This window comes from Centrocercus urophasianus, unplaced genomic scaffold (assembly GCF_019232065.1).
Source record: "Centrocercus urophasianus isolate 14NV4802_14NV808 unplaced genomic scaffold, USGS_Curo_1.0 seq_243, whole genome shotgun sequence".
In the NCBI taxonomy this organism is placed as follows: domain Eukaryota; kingdom Metazoa; phylum Chordata; class Aves; order Galliformes; family Phasianidae; genus Centrocercus; species Centrocercus urophasianus.
In genome coordinates this window covers 1,776-20,963 of record NW_024884804.1, presented here as the reverse complement: position 1 = coordinate 20,963, position 19,188 = coordinate 1,776, and the positions used below count along the sequence as shown (strand labels likewise).

At 42.8% G+C, this 19,188-nt stretch overlaps 1 protein-coding gene across 1 annotated transcript in view; it reads right to left on the bottom strand.

Annotated features, from left to right (window-relative positions):
- LOC122163931 (zinc finger SWIM domain-containing protein 6-like) overlaps positions 1-18,931 on the bottom strand; it is a gene marked incomplete at its 3' end in the record, with an annotated part of 60,663 nt that extends 41,732 nt beyond the window's left edge. Inside the window, exons 1-3 of the mRNA XM_042825508.1 lie at positions 18,802-18,931; positions 11,163-11,311; positions 10,557-10,707 (exon numbers count right to left, since the gene is read on the bottom strand). Of these exons, the coding sequence (XP_042681442.1) occupies positions 10,557-10,707; positions 11,163-11,311; positions 18,802-18,931 (430 nt within the window). The remainder of the gene's footprint in view (positions 1-10,556; positions 10,708-11,162; positions 11,312-18,801) is intronic.
- Between the last annotated feature and the right edge of the window lie 257 nt (positions 18,932-19,188).

Sequence of the window (19,188 nt, the reverse complement as noted above, 5' to 3'; positions counted from 1 at the left end):
TGAAGGTGTGAGATATGCCCTGACCTGCGTCAGCACAGCAAGTGGACTAATGCTGGCCTATCCAGTACCAAGAACGAATCAGGCATATACCATCAAGGCACTCACCAAGCTGATGGCCGCCTACTGGACACCTCAAGTCATCGAGAACAACCAAGGGACTCATTTCACTGGCGCAATGGTACAATGCTGGGCAGAAGAAAACAACATTGAGTGATGACTCCACTTGCCATATAATTCAATGGGGGCAGACCCTATTGAATGCTAATAACAATGTTCTTAAGTCTGCCCTGAAGACAGGCTCTCAGTTCCTGCAGGGATGGACAAAGAGATTCTATGAAACCCTGTGGAACCTGAAGGAAAGGCTTAGAGACAGCAGACCAAGTGCCCTGAAGATGCTACAGACAACATGGGCATCTCCACTTAGGATCCCAATTACAGGCACTGATAATCGGGTAAGATCCCAAATTGGCAATGAAAGTAACCTTCTGCTCCCTGTCCCTGAGAACCTAGAACCTGGTACCCATAGAACAGAATGGCCTTGGAAGGTGCAAGTAGGTCCAAATTGGTGTGGCCTACATGCACCTTGGGGGAGATTATTGGAGTTTGGGAGATCGATAGTTCCCCTCGGTAATAGGTACATGGCCTGCAGACATCATGGTCAGTACTCCAGTTTTCATTGCTAAGGGAACCTTAATCAAGTCCCTATGGCAAATCAGGACTCCTCCTTTGGTACCCAATATAGTTATGCAGTCTCAGATATCAGGCCAAAGGGTGTAGTGTAGATGACCAGGACATGCCCCAATGTGAAACTAAGTGTTGACGCAGAACAAGAACACAGCCTGTATCTTGCTGTGGAGAGCGGACCCTCCAGAAGGCTAACCTCATCCTTGATTCCATCAAGAGAAGCATGACCAGCAGGCTGAGGGAGGTGATTCTGCCTCTACTCTCATGAGACCTGACCCATCTGGAGGTGTCCAGTTGTGTCCAGTTCTAGGTCCTACAGGAAAGCTGGGGAGGGACTTTTTATAAGGATGTGTAGTGATAAGATGAGGGGAGATGGCTTTAAACTGGCAGAGGGTAGATTTAGGCTAGATATTAGAAAGAAATTATTTACTGTGAGAGTGGTGGCACAATGGAACAGGTTTCCCAGAGAGGTTGCAGATGCCCCTTCCCTGAAGGCATTCAAGGTCAGACTGGATGGGGCTTTGAGAAACCTGGTCTAGAGGGAGGTGTACTTGCCTACAGCAGGAGGGTTGGAACTAGATGATCTTAAAGATGATCTTATGAAGAAAGGCTGAGTGAACTGGGTCTGTTCAGCCTTGAGAAAAGAAGACTGAGAGGGGACCTGATCCAGGTCTATAAATATCTAAGGTGTGGGGGGCAGAATGGCGAGGCCGGACTCTTTTCAGTGGTGAGTGGAGACAGGACAAGGGAAAACGGCCAGAAACTGCAGCATAGGAAGTTCCGCGCAAATATGCGCAAGAACTTCTTTACAGTGAGGGTGACGGAGCACTGGAACAGGCTGCCCAGGGAGGTGGTGGAGTCTCCTTCTCTGGAGATGTTCAAGACCTGCCTGGATGAGACCTGTGCGACCTGCTGTAGGGAACCTGCTTTGGCAGGGGGGTTGGACACGATGATCCCTGGAGGTCCCTTCCAACCCCTACAATTCTGTGATTCTGTGATTCTGTAAAGGTCCCTTCCAACCCAAACCATTCTATGATTCTATACCATTCACCCTGGCAAACCCCCATACCCCTAGAAGAAATAGAAGGAGTTTAGGAATATTGTTCAATGAAAGAATGCATATAGATTCTATCAGAGTACCTAGAGGAGTTGCTGATGAATATAAAGCAAGGAACCAGAGGTGGGTTTCTGTGTTCACTGTTTTGGTGGGTAATTGTTAATAAAAGCATAGATTGAGTCAGTTAATTCTGCCCCTCTACTCTACTCTTTTGAGACCCCACCTGTAGTACTGTGTCTGTGGGACAAAGAAAGTCACTACCTTGCTAATGAGTAAACAAGCTCAGCAGTAACTCGAGCCAGACGTAAATACACACACAAGGCACCTGGCTCCTACATGTGACCAAGTTGTTGCACGGGTATAAAAGGTTGTAAGCACCTACAATAAAGGTTGTTCTTAGGTCTTTCTTCTGCACCAGCAAGGGAGTCTGCACTTCTCTTGCTGTACCAGCGAGGAAGCTTGCAGCTCTCTTGACACGTGTCCAGTTCCTGGAGCCCCCAGTACAAGAAGGACATGGAGTTGTTGGAGCAGGTCCAGAGGAGGGCCACGAAGATGATCAGAAGGCTAGAGTACCTCCCCTATGAGGACAGGCTGAGAGAGCTGGGGGTCTTCAGCCTGGAGAAGAGAAAGCTCTGAGGAGACATAATAGCGGCCTTCCAGTACCAGAAGGGGGGCTACAGGAAAGCTGGGGAGGGACTTCTTATAAGGGCGTGTAGTGACAAGATGAGGGGAAATGGCTTTAAACCGGAAGAGGGTAGATTTAGGCTAGATATTAGGAAGAAATTCTTTACTGTGAGGGTGGTGAAACAATGGAACAGGTTTCCCAGAGAGGTTGTTCAGTGCTCCAGCCTAGAGTGTTGCTCAATGGAGTCAAATCCAGCTGGTGATCAGTTACAAATGCTTTTCCCCAGGGGTCTGTATTGAGGCCTATCCTGTTCAATACCTTCATTGATGACCTGGATGAGGGCACTGAGTGTACCCTCAGCAAGTTTGCAAATTACACCAAGTTGGGAGTAAGTGTCAATCTGCCTGGGGATAGGAAGGCCCCCACAGAGTGATTTGGATAGCTGGGTTGACAGCAGTGGGATGAAGTTCAACAAGACCAAGTGCTGGGTCCTGCAGTTTGGCCACAACAACCCCAGGCAATGCTACAGGCTTGGGGAAGGGTGGCTGGAGGACTGTGTAGAGGAAACATACCTGGGGATATTTAGAATCATAGAATCACAAGGTTGGAAAGGACCTACAAGATCATCTAGTCCAACCGTCCTCCTATCACCATTACTACCACAAACTACTAAACCATATCTCATAGCACTTCATCCAGATGCCTCTTCAACACTGCCAGGGACAGCAACTCCACCACCTCCCTGGGAAGGCCATTCCAGTGCCTGACCACTCTCTGAGAGAAAAAGTTTTTTCCTTATGTCTAATCTAAATCTCCTCTGGCACAACTTGTGGCCATTTCCTCAGGTCCTGTTTGTTGCCTGGGAGAAGAGGCCAAGCCCCTCCTCATCTCAACCTCCCTTCAGGAAGTTGTAGAGTGCAATGAGTTCTCCCCTGAGTCTCCTCTTCTCCAGAGTAAACAATCCCAGTTCCCTCAGCCACTCCTCATACGACTTGTGCTCCAGACCCCTCACCAGTTTTGGCCCTCTTCGCCAATATTTGTCGATGCTTGGCTGAACATGAGCCAGCATTGTGCCCAGGTGGCCCAGAAGGCCAATGGCATCCTGACTTGTATCAGAAATAGTGTTGCCAGCAGGAGCAGGGAAGTGATCATCCCTTTGTACTCAGCCTTCGTGAGGTTGCACCTTGAGTACTGTGTTTAGTTTTGGGCCCCTCACTACAAGAAAGACATCGAGGCCCTGGAGCTTGTCCAGAGAAGGGCAACGAAGCTGGTGAGGGGTCTGGAGCACAAGTCTTATGGAGAGCAGCTGAGGGAACTGAGATTATTTAGTCTGGAGAAGAGGAGGCTCAGGGGAGACTATTGCTCTATAACTGCCTGAAGGGAGGTTGTAGTGAGCTGGGGGTCAGCCTCTTCTCTCATGTAACTAATGATAGGACTAGAGGTAATGGCCTCAAGGTGCACCAGGGGAGATTCAGGTTGGATGTTAGGAAATACTACTTCTCCAAGAGAGTGGTCGGGCGCTGGAATGGGCTGCCTAGGGAGGTGGAGTCACTGTCCCTGGAGGTGTTCAAGAAACATTTAGATGTTGTACTGAGGGACATGGTTTAGTGGGAAATATTGATGATAGGTGGATGGTTGGACTGGATGATCTTGGAGGTCTTTTCCAACATTGGTGATTCTATGATTCTAATGCTATCAAAGCTGGAAGCCACCTATGGAACCCTGACTTAATAGAAATGCAAAAAGCAACAGTTGTATAAATAGAGGGAGAAATTGTAGGGAAATAGATCTTGTTTTTGCCTTACAGTAAGATGTTATGACTGTAAAAGGTCCAAAGAGGTGCCATGAAGCTCTGAAACATGATAACTTTCTTCTTGCAGAAATGAAGACCTGCATTTTTGAGATATACTGTTACAAATGGGTTCTGTGGTTTGAATGATAGCCAGAGGGGAAGGTTAACTATGAGAGGTTATCAAAGCTTATCATAATGGGTAAAAGCTAAGATGGGAGGAGAATAGGGAGGGATTAACCAAGCAGTAAAGAGGGGAAGAACATCTGCTGAGGGAACTAGAAGTGTTGGATAGGCTGTAAACCCTGGGGTACTTGACCAGTGAAGAACAGGGGAGGGATTTCATGCCAGGAAGTAGGAAATACAAACTGTCATGTTTCTCCCCTCCTTGCACTTTTTTTTTTTTTTTTTTTTTTTTTTTTTTAAGATTGCTTGCTATTGCGAAAGTATGAAATAAACTGGGATTCATAGCAAATTCTGCCTGAGCCTGGACTACTGAACATGAGCATTTATCACATTATTTATTGTTTATAGTTTCTCAACAAGGACAAGTGCCTTCAGAATGACTGGCAATGCCACCTCCCTCTTCTGATGGCAAGAGGGAATCATTGCCCTTCTGCACACTAAATTCTGAATGTGCATTAGAGGGAGAGTAAGTGCAACACTGGGACAAAAAAACAAACAAACAACATCTAGTACCTTAAATCTTCCTTTCTCTCTTTCTGCATGCCTCTGCTCCAAGGGTTAAAGTCACATGTATTCAGCTGAAATTAGTATTTATGCTTTTATTCTAAGCTATCAGCTACCTGTTCTGGTCTGTGTGTGTCAAGTATTGAAAACCCCTGCTCTTGCCTTCCAGTTTCAATTTCTAGCACAATGGAAATAGGAACGAAACAGTCATTCCTGTAATTTTGCATGATCCCTTTGTTCTAAGTTATGCTTTTTTAAAGTTTGTTTTACAAATTGCAGTAACAGATAGCTTGTCATTTGACCAAAGGGTTTCATAAAGGAACATAATTTTGCTTGACACTAAAATCATAGAATCATAGAATCATAGAATTACTCAGGTTGGAAGGGACTTCAAGGGTCATCGAGTCCAACACAATATAATACAATTTAATTGAAATTGAGATTAATAAATCAGACAAGACAGGAGAGAGAGTTCCCAAGACCAAGTCAAACCTGAAGAGCTTGGAATGGCTAAGAAAGCACCTTCCAGCACCCACTGCCAGGCAGTAAGATACCTGGCTACCATAACTCAAAATCCTAACGTTATTTGTACTTAAATTTACCCAGATTAACTTATAATTTTTAGCGATCTTTTGTTTGCTATGTGTCTTCAATACTGAGTTTTTATTCTATGTAGATCTCTTTAATTATGAAGATCATCCTTTGTCATGCTTTGACAGGCCCAAGACAACTAAAACTCTTGCATTTCTCATTTAAATTACTTTTCCAATCTTTCAGTTATTTTCCCAGTGTAGGAATGGAATGTTGTTTCTGCATTAGAACTAACAAGATAAATATTTTACTAATAGTTCTTTTTGGGGAGGTCTTTTTACTTCATCAGAGGTCTCTGATAGTCTTTGCATGCTCAGCAGATAGGTGAAGTAATTTATAGCCATGGAGTTTAGTTAGATGGAGTAATTCATAGGTACAAAGACTGCAGCTCTTGTCTGTCCAGCCATCTGGAATACCTCTGAGCCTTGAGTTAAAGACAAATTAGACATCCCACTCCTAAACAGTGTGACAAGGATATCAATAGGCTCGTTATGTTGGAAGACTACTAATTTTTGGTGCTGAACAGATGAGACCTGAGTGAGAGAATTTAAGGAGAAGTAAAATATCTAGCAATATACTTGTTGAGATAGCAACAATTTATGTTTAGCCAGCATCCACATGTTTTAGTTAAGCATCGGGAAGATTTGTGAACCTGAAGTACTCAGCCAATGAGGAACCAGGGGAGGAAAAGATAAGCATAGGGTAATAGGGCATAAAAGATGTAACACTGTCTCTGCAGGAGCGTTCCTGCTTGTGGGACACCCGCCATTGCAATCATGAATAAAATCTGCTTTTATCAGAGAGACCGTCCTGATAAATTATTTGGATATTTCCAATACCAATATCTATTCAACAGAGAAAACTGGAAAATATCATAGATTGCTGGACTGCAGTAAAGCTCAGAGAAATTAGCAAGTATTCAGTAACTCTACTCCTTAGATAAATCACTACTATCTAGGTTTGGCATTTACTAGAAGTTTTAACAGAAAATTAAACAACAGCTTAATGTTATATAGCCATTAAAAATAAAAGTGAGAAAAAAATTGAAAGTAAATTTGGTTCTGTCATGGTTTTGTGATTTTTGGTCTTTGGTATTCCACATCAATACATCATGTAGTGCACTGGGAGTTAAACAGTTAATGGTCCAATTCTGTGGGTTGCAGAAGTCATTGGATCTGGCCCTTCCGGGTGGAGTGGTCTCTTACTGCCTTGCAGTGGGTGCTGGAGGGTGCTTTCCTAGCCGGTCCAAGCTTTTCAGGTTTGACTCGGTCTCAGGAACTCTCTCTCACACCTATTTTATTTGATTTATTAGTCTCAATTTCTTACTGCCAGGCAGTAAGAGACCGCCCCACCTGGAAGGGCCAGATCCCATGACTTCCGTAATTTATAGGGATAGGTACCTGGAATTGGAGCATTAACACTTTAACTCCCAGTGCACTACATGATATTATGATGCGGAATACTGAAAACCAAAAAACATAAAACCATGACAACACCTAGCACTCAAAACTGAAAATCACAGTCTTGCCATTACTCATTTGAAAATACCACAAAATATGGGGAAAAGCATGTATTTCTTCTGATACTAAAAAGCTATTGCACAAAGTATGTAGCTCCAGAAAAATGATGTTAGAGCACTGAGTTAGGAGAGGACAAACTAAGGATAACCATTGTATAGGAATGTGAGTAAGGAGACGACAAGGTAAGGGTTAAGCACTGTATAGGAATGCAGGTAAGCAGGATGTGAGGCCAGATAAGAAAAGAACATCTCAAAACTCTATTGTAAACTTGACAAAACAGTACACAAGGAACAGGTCAGGATGGGATTACTTCTGTTGAAGACAATGAGCCTTCATCCCACGACCACCAGAAGGAGACCCCCACTGCCTACAGCACATGTGCAAGAGGGAGAGACCATATGCTGATGGGTTCTTGGAAATGTAGTGAATATGGATACGAATTCCGGGAAAATCATTTGATTATGTATTAGTTCGGCCTATATCTGTACCAAGCTTTTGCCCTATGTTGTGCAAGTTAGGTGGATCTATCCCCTTGCACCAGGTATATGCGCAGCACTGAGTAAACCATACCTGCCTTGTAATCTTACTTGGGTTACAGAGTTTGATTCCGCACGTCAGCACAAAAACTGTAAGAATTGCATTCATTTTTGATGGTAGTCCTAAAGTAGCCTCCAGATCTGGCATCAGGAAGGATTTTCTCTAGGGGCATATTGGCACCAACCTGCTTTTGTCCTTTTTTCCTTCCCTGAAGTACTAAAAAGGGATAATAATCTGTTTATAACAGCTGGTATGTCCCATTCATACAAGTTTGTCTCTCTAAATGTAAAGAAAAGAATTTTAGATGGAGAATAGCTTCATTTTGTTAAGGTTAAAAGAGTCTAACTTGGTATTTTTTCTAGAGATGAATATAAACTTGTATCAGAAAAATTCAGAGCAGTTTTCAAAACAAGCTTTAACACTTTTTTAGTTTGCTTGTGACAACAGTAATTAAATCTCTCAGTCTATAATGATTCTTTGCCTAAATTTAATATACAGAATTCAGTTTTAAATGAGAAGCAAAGTGTTGCTAATAAAAAAATTAAGCACGATCCTTCTGGAAGTATATTGTACTATTTCTCTACATTATGTTATCTTGTAAGATATTTTAAAGTTTTAAATTTTCACACAAAAATACATCACTAATCCAGAAAATGACCAAAACATCAATAAATACGAACTCAAAGTAAACCACCAGGATGTTATAGCATTTAAAAAGCAGCCCACATTAGGTCTAAGTGCTGGTGAAAAACTGCTGAGACTATGTGTACTATAACTAAGGCAAAGACATGTAATTTTCCTCAGGAAATACCTTTAGGAGAACAATGAATTTAGTATGCATAACAGAAAGGGTGATAAAAAGGTTGTCCAGAAAAAATTTATGCCACAAAGTTCATGACAATAATGGTGAGAAGTTCCTACGCTTAAAAACTTTCGATATCAACAAACAGATGAGATAGACAGTAAAAGTTTATGCACTGAAGTGTAGAGAGTTCCCAGCTAGATGTACAGAATTCCTCCTAAGTTCTCCTCAACTTTGTGAAATACAAAAACCAACAGAGATCAGGATCAGTAGGACAAAATCCCAGAATATATTTGCCAATTATTCATGGCCCTGCCTTGCAAGAGCTCTCTGGATATACCCTTTTCCCCATGACACAGTCATCATTTTTGTTCCATATAAAGATAATCCTTGACTTAAGAAAAAGTTCCCTAGAAATGTTTGGTTTGAATCATGTAAATTATGTGAAGCTTATTCAAAGCAAAGACAGGAAAGATATAAAGATACTGAAAATGGTACAAAAAAATCTGATTCTGTAATCTACATGTTGACAAATTTTTGGGCTTCATCACTCCACCAAGCAGTAGATACTTGTGTCTTAGATTATTCTACTTGAATGCTATCATCAGATCAAACATCTGGGATTTAATTTAACAGTTTCAGCTTTATCAAGCTGTCACATGAGCAGCCTTGTTTTGATAACAGTAGCTGCTCCAATTATGGCTTGGTTTAGGGTTTACAAGTATGATGATTCATTTGTGGCACGTGAGAAGCAATAAAAGGTTATTTTGCATTACAGCTTTAAAAATATGGGCACATTTTAATTTTAATTTATCACTTAGCTTTTGCTAAGAAGGCATTAAAATTGCAGTATAAGGCAAACAGGGCTTTTTGTTTAAATGTAATTCCCGTATTTAAATGATCCGTATTGATGCAGTGTTCCAGTGGGAACACTATTTTTTCCCAGTGGACCTTGATGGTGGTATGTGACATTTGTATTCAGGTCCTGTATTATCCATGTGGCTAAAGTGCTTCCAATTTGATTTCACAGCCAGAAGCTTGCAAAAAGACACCAATAAACTTGCAGATTCCATTTGTTGACAAAACAGTCTCATCTCAATCTCTGGCATCTCACAGTGCTCAACGTTTAATTCCAAAGCAGAGCCTTACAGCCATCATGATCCCTGTGCTGGGTCACAAAGTCAAAATTTCCCCTTAGATTAAATAAATCTTTTCACTTTTATAGACCACAAGCAACTTTTACTTAATTTTGATGAATGAATATTAAGAATTACTGCTGTAGTAAGATTGCATGGACTGTTTTTTCCCCCTGAAGTTCAAAGGTTAACTGGCCTTTCCTTGAAATCAGAGATTTCAGTTCAGCATGCATCAGCAGATATTTACTGTGCATTTCCATATTCCTCCATTTTATCAATGCAATTTAAAAAGGCAAACCAAGGAGCTTCAGATAAGTAATCATTCCAGTAGAATAAAGTCTTCAACCATTGTTGCTGAGAGTTAAACACCTGAAGATCAGCATGTGAAATTTACCATTTAAACAGCAACAACATGAAGAATACCAGTTCATCTCTAAACTCTGGAAAGTGCATTCACATATTACTCTGACAAGTTGAAAGTGTTAATCAGCGCATCACTGAAGTCACATCTATATTCTCCTAGCATGAGAAGTATAGCTAGCTACAGGCCTCGAAGTAGACTCTGCACTGCTGATAATGACCCTCTGAGCTCTTCCAGTCATCCAGTACTCAATCCACCTCTCTGTCCACTCATCTATCACACACTTCCTAAACTTACCAACAAGGATGTTATGGGTGAAAGTCTCTGCTATATAATGGACTTCTGTTTTCCTTTGTTGCAATTTTCTCATAGTCTTAATGAATCTCCTCTTTTTTTCCTTCTATTTCTCTCCACTTGCAAAATGATTTCTTCCTTAAACTTTCAATTTTAGTACCATGGCTTATATATTTACCCTCAGTTGTGTACATTTTTACTTTTTGCTTTACTCTTTTTAGATCCTCAGGATATTTACAACCTGTTGCAACTGTATTTGTTTCATACCAAGCTTCCTCTCCATCAACTGCAATTGTCTCATGTAGTAGATCAGAAACTCAATTTTACCTAAACTTAATTGAACAAACAAAGCTGCAGAAGGCTAACTTGGTTTATCTAGTACCACAATAAAGTTTCTCTCCACTCCCAAACATACAGTTCTTTCATTATACACATGAAGACTTAGATGATTTTGAAGTCTGTGCATTTACCCAGTTCATCCCAGAGCTGCCTATACTTGTCAGTCATTGCAGTTCCTTGTTGTCTCCAAAGCAACAGACGAGGGTCAGCCATGAACTGGTCTGTTATCAACGTCAACATGCGAGCTCCATTCGAATCTCTCATCTTTAGCATCTCTCGCACCTAGGAAATGAGCCTTTTAATACAAACATGGAAAAAAGAAAACACCACAGGGCAAACTACATGCTGCAGTACTAAACATTCAATTTCTGTGTTAAATAAAAAATACAATTAATGTCTATGAAGTGAAATTTTTAAGTAGAAAGAAGTCTGCCTTCCCAATTTTAACAATGATTTTTATTTCAGTATCCCATTGCAATTCTTCAAACACACTTCTTCCATATGTAATCCACAGGTGTATTATACAGGCTACTGCAAGACTCATTTCTACAGGTTTCTTCAACATTTTTGGGTGTGCAAAGCTGTAGATGGTTGAAACATTATTTAATATCCTTAAACTGATCTCAAGACACACCAGATTGCAACTGCTGAAACAGCTCATTATTAACAAACAAGTTCAGCCTGGCTGGAGGAATGAGAGGAGAGAAAAAAAGAAAGGTTTAGAATACTTAACATACCTTTGCAAAAAGCAAATTGAGCTGCTTTCCTGATCCATGGTATCCACTCTGTGAGAGGAAGAGTTTAACTTGTTCTTGGACCTGTTCCTCATCCAAATGCCAGCAGTTTTCATCATCTATGCTAGCACCTGCTGTTGGGTCAGGAGCACCTGTAAACAGTGACAAAAGAAATCAATGTTCTACATAAAGATTATAAGTTGTTGTTTATAAGTTGTTGTTTCTGCATAGGAATAAGATAAGAATTTTATTTCATGTTCTTAATTTATAGGTCTGAAGACTGCAGCTTGTCTGTCCAGCCATCTGGAATACCTCTGAGCCTTGAGTTAAAGACAAGTTAGACATCCCACCCCTAAATAGTGTGACCCTTGACAAGGATATCAATAGGCTCATTATGTTGGAAGACTACTAATTTTTGGCGCTGGACAGACAAGACCTGAGTGACTGAAAATTTAAGGAGGAGAAGTTAAATAGTATACATGTATAGCTAGCATTTCATGCTCATACACATTGTGTGAAGTAAAAATATGCCTGCCTGAAGAAGCATCGGGAAGACCTCCTGCTCCCCCCCCACCCCCCCCACCTCCCCCGTGCTCTTTGTTAAACAAAGGAAGAGTCCTTTGGACAGAATGGAAGAGGCCTTATCAATATGATAATGTGGGAATCAAATGTTGTTTCTGCATTAGAATTGGATAATATTATTTTTATTTTATGATCTCCACTATCACAGTTCTTTTTGGGAGTCCTTATCTCTGATAAGTTTACATCACTTATCCTCTAGACGAAACTTCCCAGGAACGCATACTTTGTATATAGGTGTATATATGTATATTTTGTCATACACACTGCAAGAATATCCTGCACGAGAGCAAACCAGAGAACAAGCCATGGCCTGCCCGAGGAAGCGCCTGAAGAGACATCGGAAGGCCTGACATCATCCCCTCCAGTGCTCTTTGTTTAACGATGACTTTAAAGAAAATCACCATATCAATACGACAAGGAGAACACGAAGACATCTTGGAAACATCAGGATGGCTGCTGACTGACATCAGATAACAAATAAATTAACAAGTAAATAGCAAATGTAAACCTTCTGATAAGATTGTGAACCTGGAGTACCCAGCCATTGGGGAAACAGGGGAGGGGGGAGGCAAGAGGGAGAAAACAGGGTATAAAGGCTGTCATGTTGTGTCCATAGGCGCGCTCCTGCTTGCGGGACACCCGCCATTGCAATCGCGAATAAATTCTGCTTTTATCAGAGATACCGTCCTGACAAAATTACTTGGATATTTCCAACAATAAGAGTACTGAGACATCTTGGAAACAGCAGGATGGCGACTGGCTGTCAACAAGATAAACTATGAATTATAAGTGTCAGAATGTAATTAACAATTGTAAAACTGCTTAAGATTGTGAACCTGGAGTACCCAGCCAATGGGAAAACGGGGGAGGGGGTAAGCTTGGAGGACACAAGGTACAAAAGCTGTAATATTGTTGCCATAGGTGTGCTCCTGCTTGCAGGATGCCTGCCATTGCAATCATCAATTAAAATTTCTTCACCAGAGATCCTGTCTCCTATAAATTATCTCAGATGTTTCTGACAGGTCCAAGGGAGAGGAATACTGCAGAAGGTTATAGATTTGTGTTTCATCCTGTTTTGGATGTCTTGACTTTAATATAAACATTCTTTAATTAAATTTCTCCTCAGTAGTCTTAAGCACTTCATGGAAAATAAATGACAGCCTACCAAATGCTATTTAAATTAACAATATTTTATTAAAAAAAACACATTGAAATAAAGATGAACTTTTTCCTCTCATATGAGCAGGTATACTAGAATGCTTTTACAAGGAAAATTGCACTTTGCATAGTACTTCTACAACTGTGATGTTAAAAGAACTCTTTCCAAAACACCTGTGTATTTCCTGTACCTTTTGCAATCTTGCTTGGGTTTAAGTGACTGCTAGTGAGTGGTGCTGTTGATGAACATAAGGAAAATCATCACCTCAGTGCCTCTGAGATGTGATGGCTCTGCAAAGCTAAACAAAGAATTAAAAAATCCCTAAACAAATCCAGAGTCTTAAAGCACTGAAGGCATTTCCATCATAAGTAAGAGTTAAAGCTGTGTGAGACTAGTGCTTTTGAAGGAGCATTTTTACATACACAATGTTATCAGCATGGAGTCGATTCAGAATAACTACCTGAATTAGCCTAGTGCAAACTAAAGTGACTGGATTTACATTGGGAAACACTTTGACCAGAGATTTTTCTAACTCAAATATTCCAGCTAAAATAAGTGATTTTCCATTGGTGGCCTCTTCTGAAGGCTGAAAAAAAATTAACTAAACCAAGTACTTGCACCATCTAGCAATCTACATATTTCTGAAAAAGCCTAGACCTTCACTGGGTATTTTTCAAAAGGTATTAAAACTGAAAAGGTTGAATAGCACTTACCTAGACTGTAAAGTATTTTAAGTATTCCTGAGACTGAAGTTACATTAATATTTAGATTTTGGGCTTGTCACTACTTTGGAATCTCTATCTCCATTAGTTTTCAATAAGGTGTTTGAAATTGAATCACATTACACAATCTATCATGTTTAAATTCCAGCCTATGTTACCTCTGTAGCCAATACTAAAAGAAGGATACAGGAGGAAAGGAAAATTATGTGTTCAGATTTGCAAAAGCTTATTTTCAAAGAAGTCCAGAGAACATGAAAAGGCAGCTACAGGTCTTCAAACATACAGAAATTAAACATTGATTCTATTTATTTAAGACTTTGTTTTGATATAGGTTAGTTTGCTTAGCAAAAGGAATTACTACATTAGTTTAAGAACCAATATGTTAGTTTAGCAAAAGGAATCCATAAGTAATAGTTCTAAAACTTTCCATTTCAGCTTTAGTGGGTGAACAGTCTTATTTTTCCTCAATAATTTTGCACTGGGGACATAATAGATTACTTTTATCTTCTGGCTCAATGATTTTGCTTCATGAGAATTACTGCAGTCACAATAGAATACTTTTATCTTTTGCCTCAAAACCTGCAAAGACATTTTCCTCAGGTTCCACATACAATGTTTTTAAAAAACGTGGTTCACTACGGCCTAATAAGCAATGGAAATCTTCCAAACTGGGGAAAGTGAATGAAAATGCGTCAAAGGGTTCAGTGATGAAGCTGATGGTGAAAAAAGGGGAAGTAGGTGGGCACTCAACCACCCTAAATACCACTGAGCATGACCAAAGGGACATTGTTGTAACCTTCACCCGTTCGTTTTCCCTGGGAGACCGCAGCTTGGCCAATTACCGAGGTGACACCAATATGGTGAACAGCAAAATGGCGCTTTAATGGAACAAACACGTGCTTATATATGGAAAGGGGGAGGGCCTAACGCGTTACAACCCGAAGATGGCGCAAGCGCCTAATACAACATCTCCCCCTCCCCATGCCAAGAAGAGCCTTGCCCCGTTACAATACGCGATGTGCTAAACCTAAACAACATATATCTTAGAATTTATCCTGCATTCTACGATATTCCAATTGCGTGTAGATCATTTTCTCAGTCATTCGTTGTATACAACCTTGCAAACATCAAAAGATACATGGCAAACACAGCATTAATCCCAAAAATATAAGAAGCCCTATTACAAATGCTTTAAGTAACTGCTTAAGCCATGGCCCAATCCTACCAAACAAATTCTCCAACCAATTTCCGAAGGGATCTTCCTGTATTCCGATCTTTTTCGTATGTTCCTTTAGCAGTTGTAACTTCTTATGTAGCGATTCACTGTGATCGCTTAAATTGAAACAACACATCCCTTCAAAGTCATTGCATCCATGACCCTGTGCCAGGAGTAGGAAGTCGATCGCTGCTCTATTCTGGAGCACAGCATGCCTAAGGCTATCAACATCCATGAGTAGTTCGCTTAGGAGCACAGAAGTCATGTTGGCCTGTTTCACGGACCAACAAGCTAGTCTTTCTATGTCCTTAAGTGCTTGAGCTGCGGCTACTCCCGGAGCCAGGATGGATGCAAATATTCGTGCCGTTGGTCCCCAAAGGTGTACCTCGTCACTGCAGTCTGATCCTAGGGTGTGAATACTTCGCCTTTTCCGAGTCTCTTTACTCATGTCCCTGACCAATTGTACCCACTCAGAGATGCTTGGTGATAGAATAGTTAATTTCCCCAGGTAACACGGTCCCCCCACCGGTATCCTCGGGATACCCTGCCAAGCCCTGTCACCACATATCAGGAACACCCCTGGTGGTAACATCTTTGAACCTCCGACAACACTAACTCTCTCATTACTCCTATCCAGACCATTATCATCAAATTTACCTTTCAATAGTTTTCAGGTGGTGACATTATATTGTGGTCTCCTGCGGGGGTATCCGTACCCTCCCTGCGGCCAAGATTGTGTGATGTTGCAGCAACAGTCACTCGTGGTGATATTGCACCACTGCTGTGGCGATGTACAATTGTTACACAGGGAACCTTTCCACCCATTCGCGGTTTTGAAATTATACCACTGCCGAGTACGATTTACCACGTACCCACAGTACGGGCCAGACCACCTGAGCACCTCACCATTCAGCAGGTTAACAAGCATGTGTGGGATGGTTCTATTATGGCTAGAATCCCACAACAAAGGTCTACCCCTCTTAAGGAGATCCTGCGCGATCCCATGTTGGGAAAGCAATCCTTGTAAGGCAAATTGTTCAAAACATATGCATCCCTCTGAATTATTACCCACACTCTGAGATCCCATAAGCAGCAATTCAGGGGGGTCCCATGAAAGTGATGTATTGAGCATGCGGATCAGGCAAGCCGAAATATTAGCACCTGAAGTAAAGTACTTTTCGCAAGCAGTTATATTATCTACGTATCCCAAAAATAGCAACCTATCAGTAGAAAAATTCAAAGGTACCCCTATAAGGCACGTGCGGAATGGTGAAGTGGCCGATTGCATGCTTAGACAGAAATTCGTCCTCCCTGTTTGGTGAGCCCAAGTAACCCACAAATTCCCAGGCTGCTGGATCAAGTGAGTACCTCCCACCGGCTACCAACACAGACAAAAGAGGCACAACATTAGCATGGTAATTCTCGTTGGCAGCAAGGGTCCTGTACTATGTGTGATGTTCCAGCGGGCCAGCCACTCTTTAGACGACCGTGAAACAAAGCAAGAGCCATTATCTGTTTTTATGTGGTGCGGCATTCCCAAGACCGCGATGGCCGTGGCCCAATGATGCTGAGCCGCCGCAGAGCTAGTGCGCCCATGCTGTGTAGCAACGACGACGGTAGAGGATGTATCAATTGTTATAGCAAGCCATGCTCGTGGGGCCATTTGTGGTTCCATCGTAAAATCTGTCTGCCAGATGTCCAATGGGGCGAGACCATGGGGATTAATCCCCCACCCCGAGCGCTGGTGCAGAATTGCAGTGCGGGCAAGTTTGCACAACTTCCCTAGCAACAGTGACAGGAATGGAGCAAGTCCGAGCTAACGCTCTAGCCCCTATATGTAATGCAGAATGAAGGTCACGAGCTTCCCACAAAGTAAATACTTGGCCCCCCGCTAAACGATCCGCTATATCATTCCCCGTAGTGAAAAACCCTGGAACATCAGAATGGCTACGGACATGGAGGATGGCAACAGGCGCAGATCTGGCCACCAAAGCATCCTCCAACAAAGCTGCAGCTGTCGTATTCGGCTGTCTCTCCTTTCCCATGCGTAACAGCAACCGAGCTACGAATGCCGAATCAGTAATGATGTTACAGGGAGTCTGGGGCCAGAGGCATAACGCCACTGCCACCGCTCTGGCTTCCAGCATCTGAATGCTCACCGAGCCATCAGCTATCAACTTAGTCTCCCACTTGCCACCCGGAACTTGCCAAACATCTACTCCCTGGCCAGTCGCCGAAGAGGCATCAGTGAATATTGTAGGGCCATCTATGGGGGTGTCCAACACTCTGTGCCATAGGGATATCTGAAGAGGTTTCGCCAGATCGAAAATTGGCAGTACATCAGTGTAACTAAGCTTACCACTGAAATCATGCACCGCCAAGGAGATCTCATCCGGCAAAGGCTGAGCATTTCAAAAAGCCTCCGGTAGGTACACAATATCCAGGTCCTTTGCAAAGGCCCTTACCGCGGTGAGGCGAGCCTTTTGGAGCAGAGAGGACAATTGCTCCAACCACAGAGTAAACGCCCTCACCGGCTGGGCAGAGAACAGCCAACACAATGGACGCGGGCGGGAGCTAAGGGTATGTCCTACCACGGCTGCCGATCCCTGTTGGCATCTGGTTACTACGCCTTCCAGTGGCTGATCTGGGTTCCACCTTGCAAGCGCATTTGTGGAGCAAGCTGTCAGTATCTCTTGCCAAGCTGAATTCATCTCCAGGGTCCATTCCCTTTCCTCATGTGGGTTTGACCCCTTCAATTGGTCATAAAAGGGCTTCATGAGCTGTGGGGGAATGCCTACTGCGTTTCTTACCCATTGCATAGCCCCCACTAATTTTTGAACGTCCCACAAGGTGGTAACATGGGGCTTGATCTCCAATCCCTCTGGGATTACCGTCACAGACCCGAACTTATATCCCAGGAACTCAATTCCTGGTTCTCTTTGAATCTTTTCCTGTGAGATAACAAACCCAGCAGTTGTGAGCACGGTAACTACATTCTTCTCCAATGTCCGCAACTGAGAATCGGTCGGTGCAGCAAGCAATAGGTCATCCATGTAATGTGCAATTTGACAGTCCAATAATGACCGCCTAACCTGCTCTATGACCTTGCCCACTACGAGTTGACAAATCATGGGTGAGCAGGTCATACCTTGTGGAAGAATCTTCCACTGATACCTTTGGGCGGGTCCCCAGTTATTCACAACTGGGACCGTAAATGCAAAAGCCTGTCTGTCCTGCTCTGCCAGGGGAATAGAAAACAAACAGTCTTTAAGGTCAATGACCATCAGGGGCCATTTCTCTGGGATAGCTGAGAGTAGAGGTCCTCCCTGCTGAACCGGACCAAAGGGAATTAGCTGTGCATTAACCGCTCAAAGGTCATACAGCAACCGAAATGACCCGGAAGCCTTTCGGATAACAAAAATGGGTGTATTCCAATTACTAAGTGACAGTTCTACATGGCCTGCCATAAGCTCTTGCGAAACAAGCTGTATAAGCGCTGCCAATTTATCAGCTGGAAGGGGCCACTGATCCACCCAAACAGGAGATACATCCCATTTCCACCGTAACGGAATTGCGTGTTGCAGCGCTAAATGATGGACAGTGGCCCTTATTATAAATTTGTCAACTTCACTCCCAGCTCAAGAAGGATGTCTCTGCCCAGTATAGATCCTGGAATTTGGGCTAGGGTAGGGGTAATGAAAACAGTCTTCTCTATAGAGCCATCTCTGCCTATGATCGAAAGCTCCACTCCTGCGTCAGCCACTTTGGTAGGTACCTCACCCCCCACCCCAGCAAGCACCTTCCATGTAAGAGTCACCGGCCACTGCCAAGGCCAATCGTTTTCTGCGATAACAGTAATGTCCGCACCAGAGTCCAATAAAGCCATAAAAAACACCGTTCGGGGCCCCGATACTGGGAGCTCCAAATCGAATGTCATCATGACCTTAGCTAATGGTCGCTCACCTAAGTCCATGGCTAATGCAGCTGTAGGCGTAGCATTCGCGGCCCAGTTCAGGGAAATGGGAAGGAGCCCTGGGCCATTGGCACCCTCCCGCTCCCGTTTCCCTGCGGCATAACCTTGAACTTTCGACATTGGTGCGCAATGTGTCCGGGCCCGTCACACAGTTGACACCTCTTCTCCTGACTCTGCAACCCCCCCTGGCCCACTCTCTTAGGACACTGCGCTTTAAAGTGACCGCACTGTCCACATTTGAAACAAGGGCCTCTATCCTTTTCTTCCCCAACCCGAGCGGCTGCCATCACCGCTGTCCTAACCGCCGAGCTAACCGAAGCAGCCATCCCTTGCATGGCCATCACTAGACCCTCATTGGTTAGAGGTGCAACCTTCTG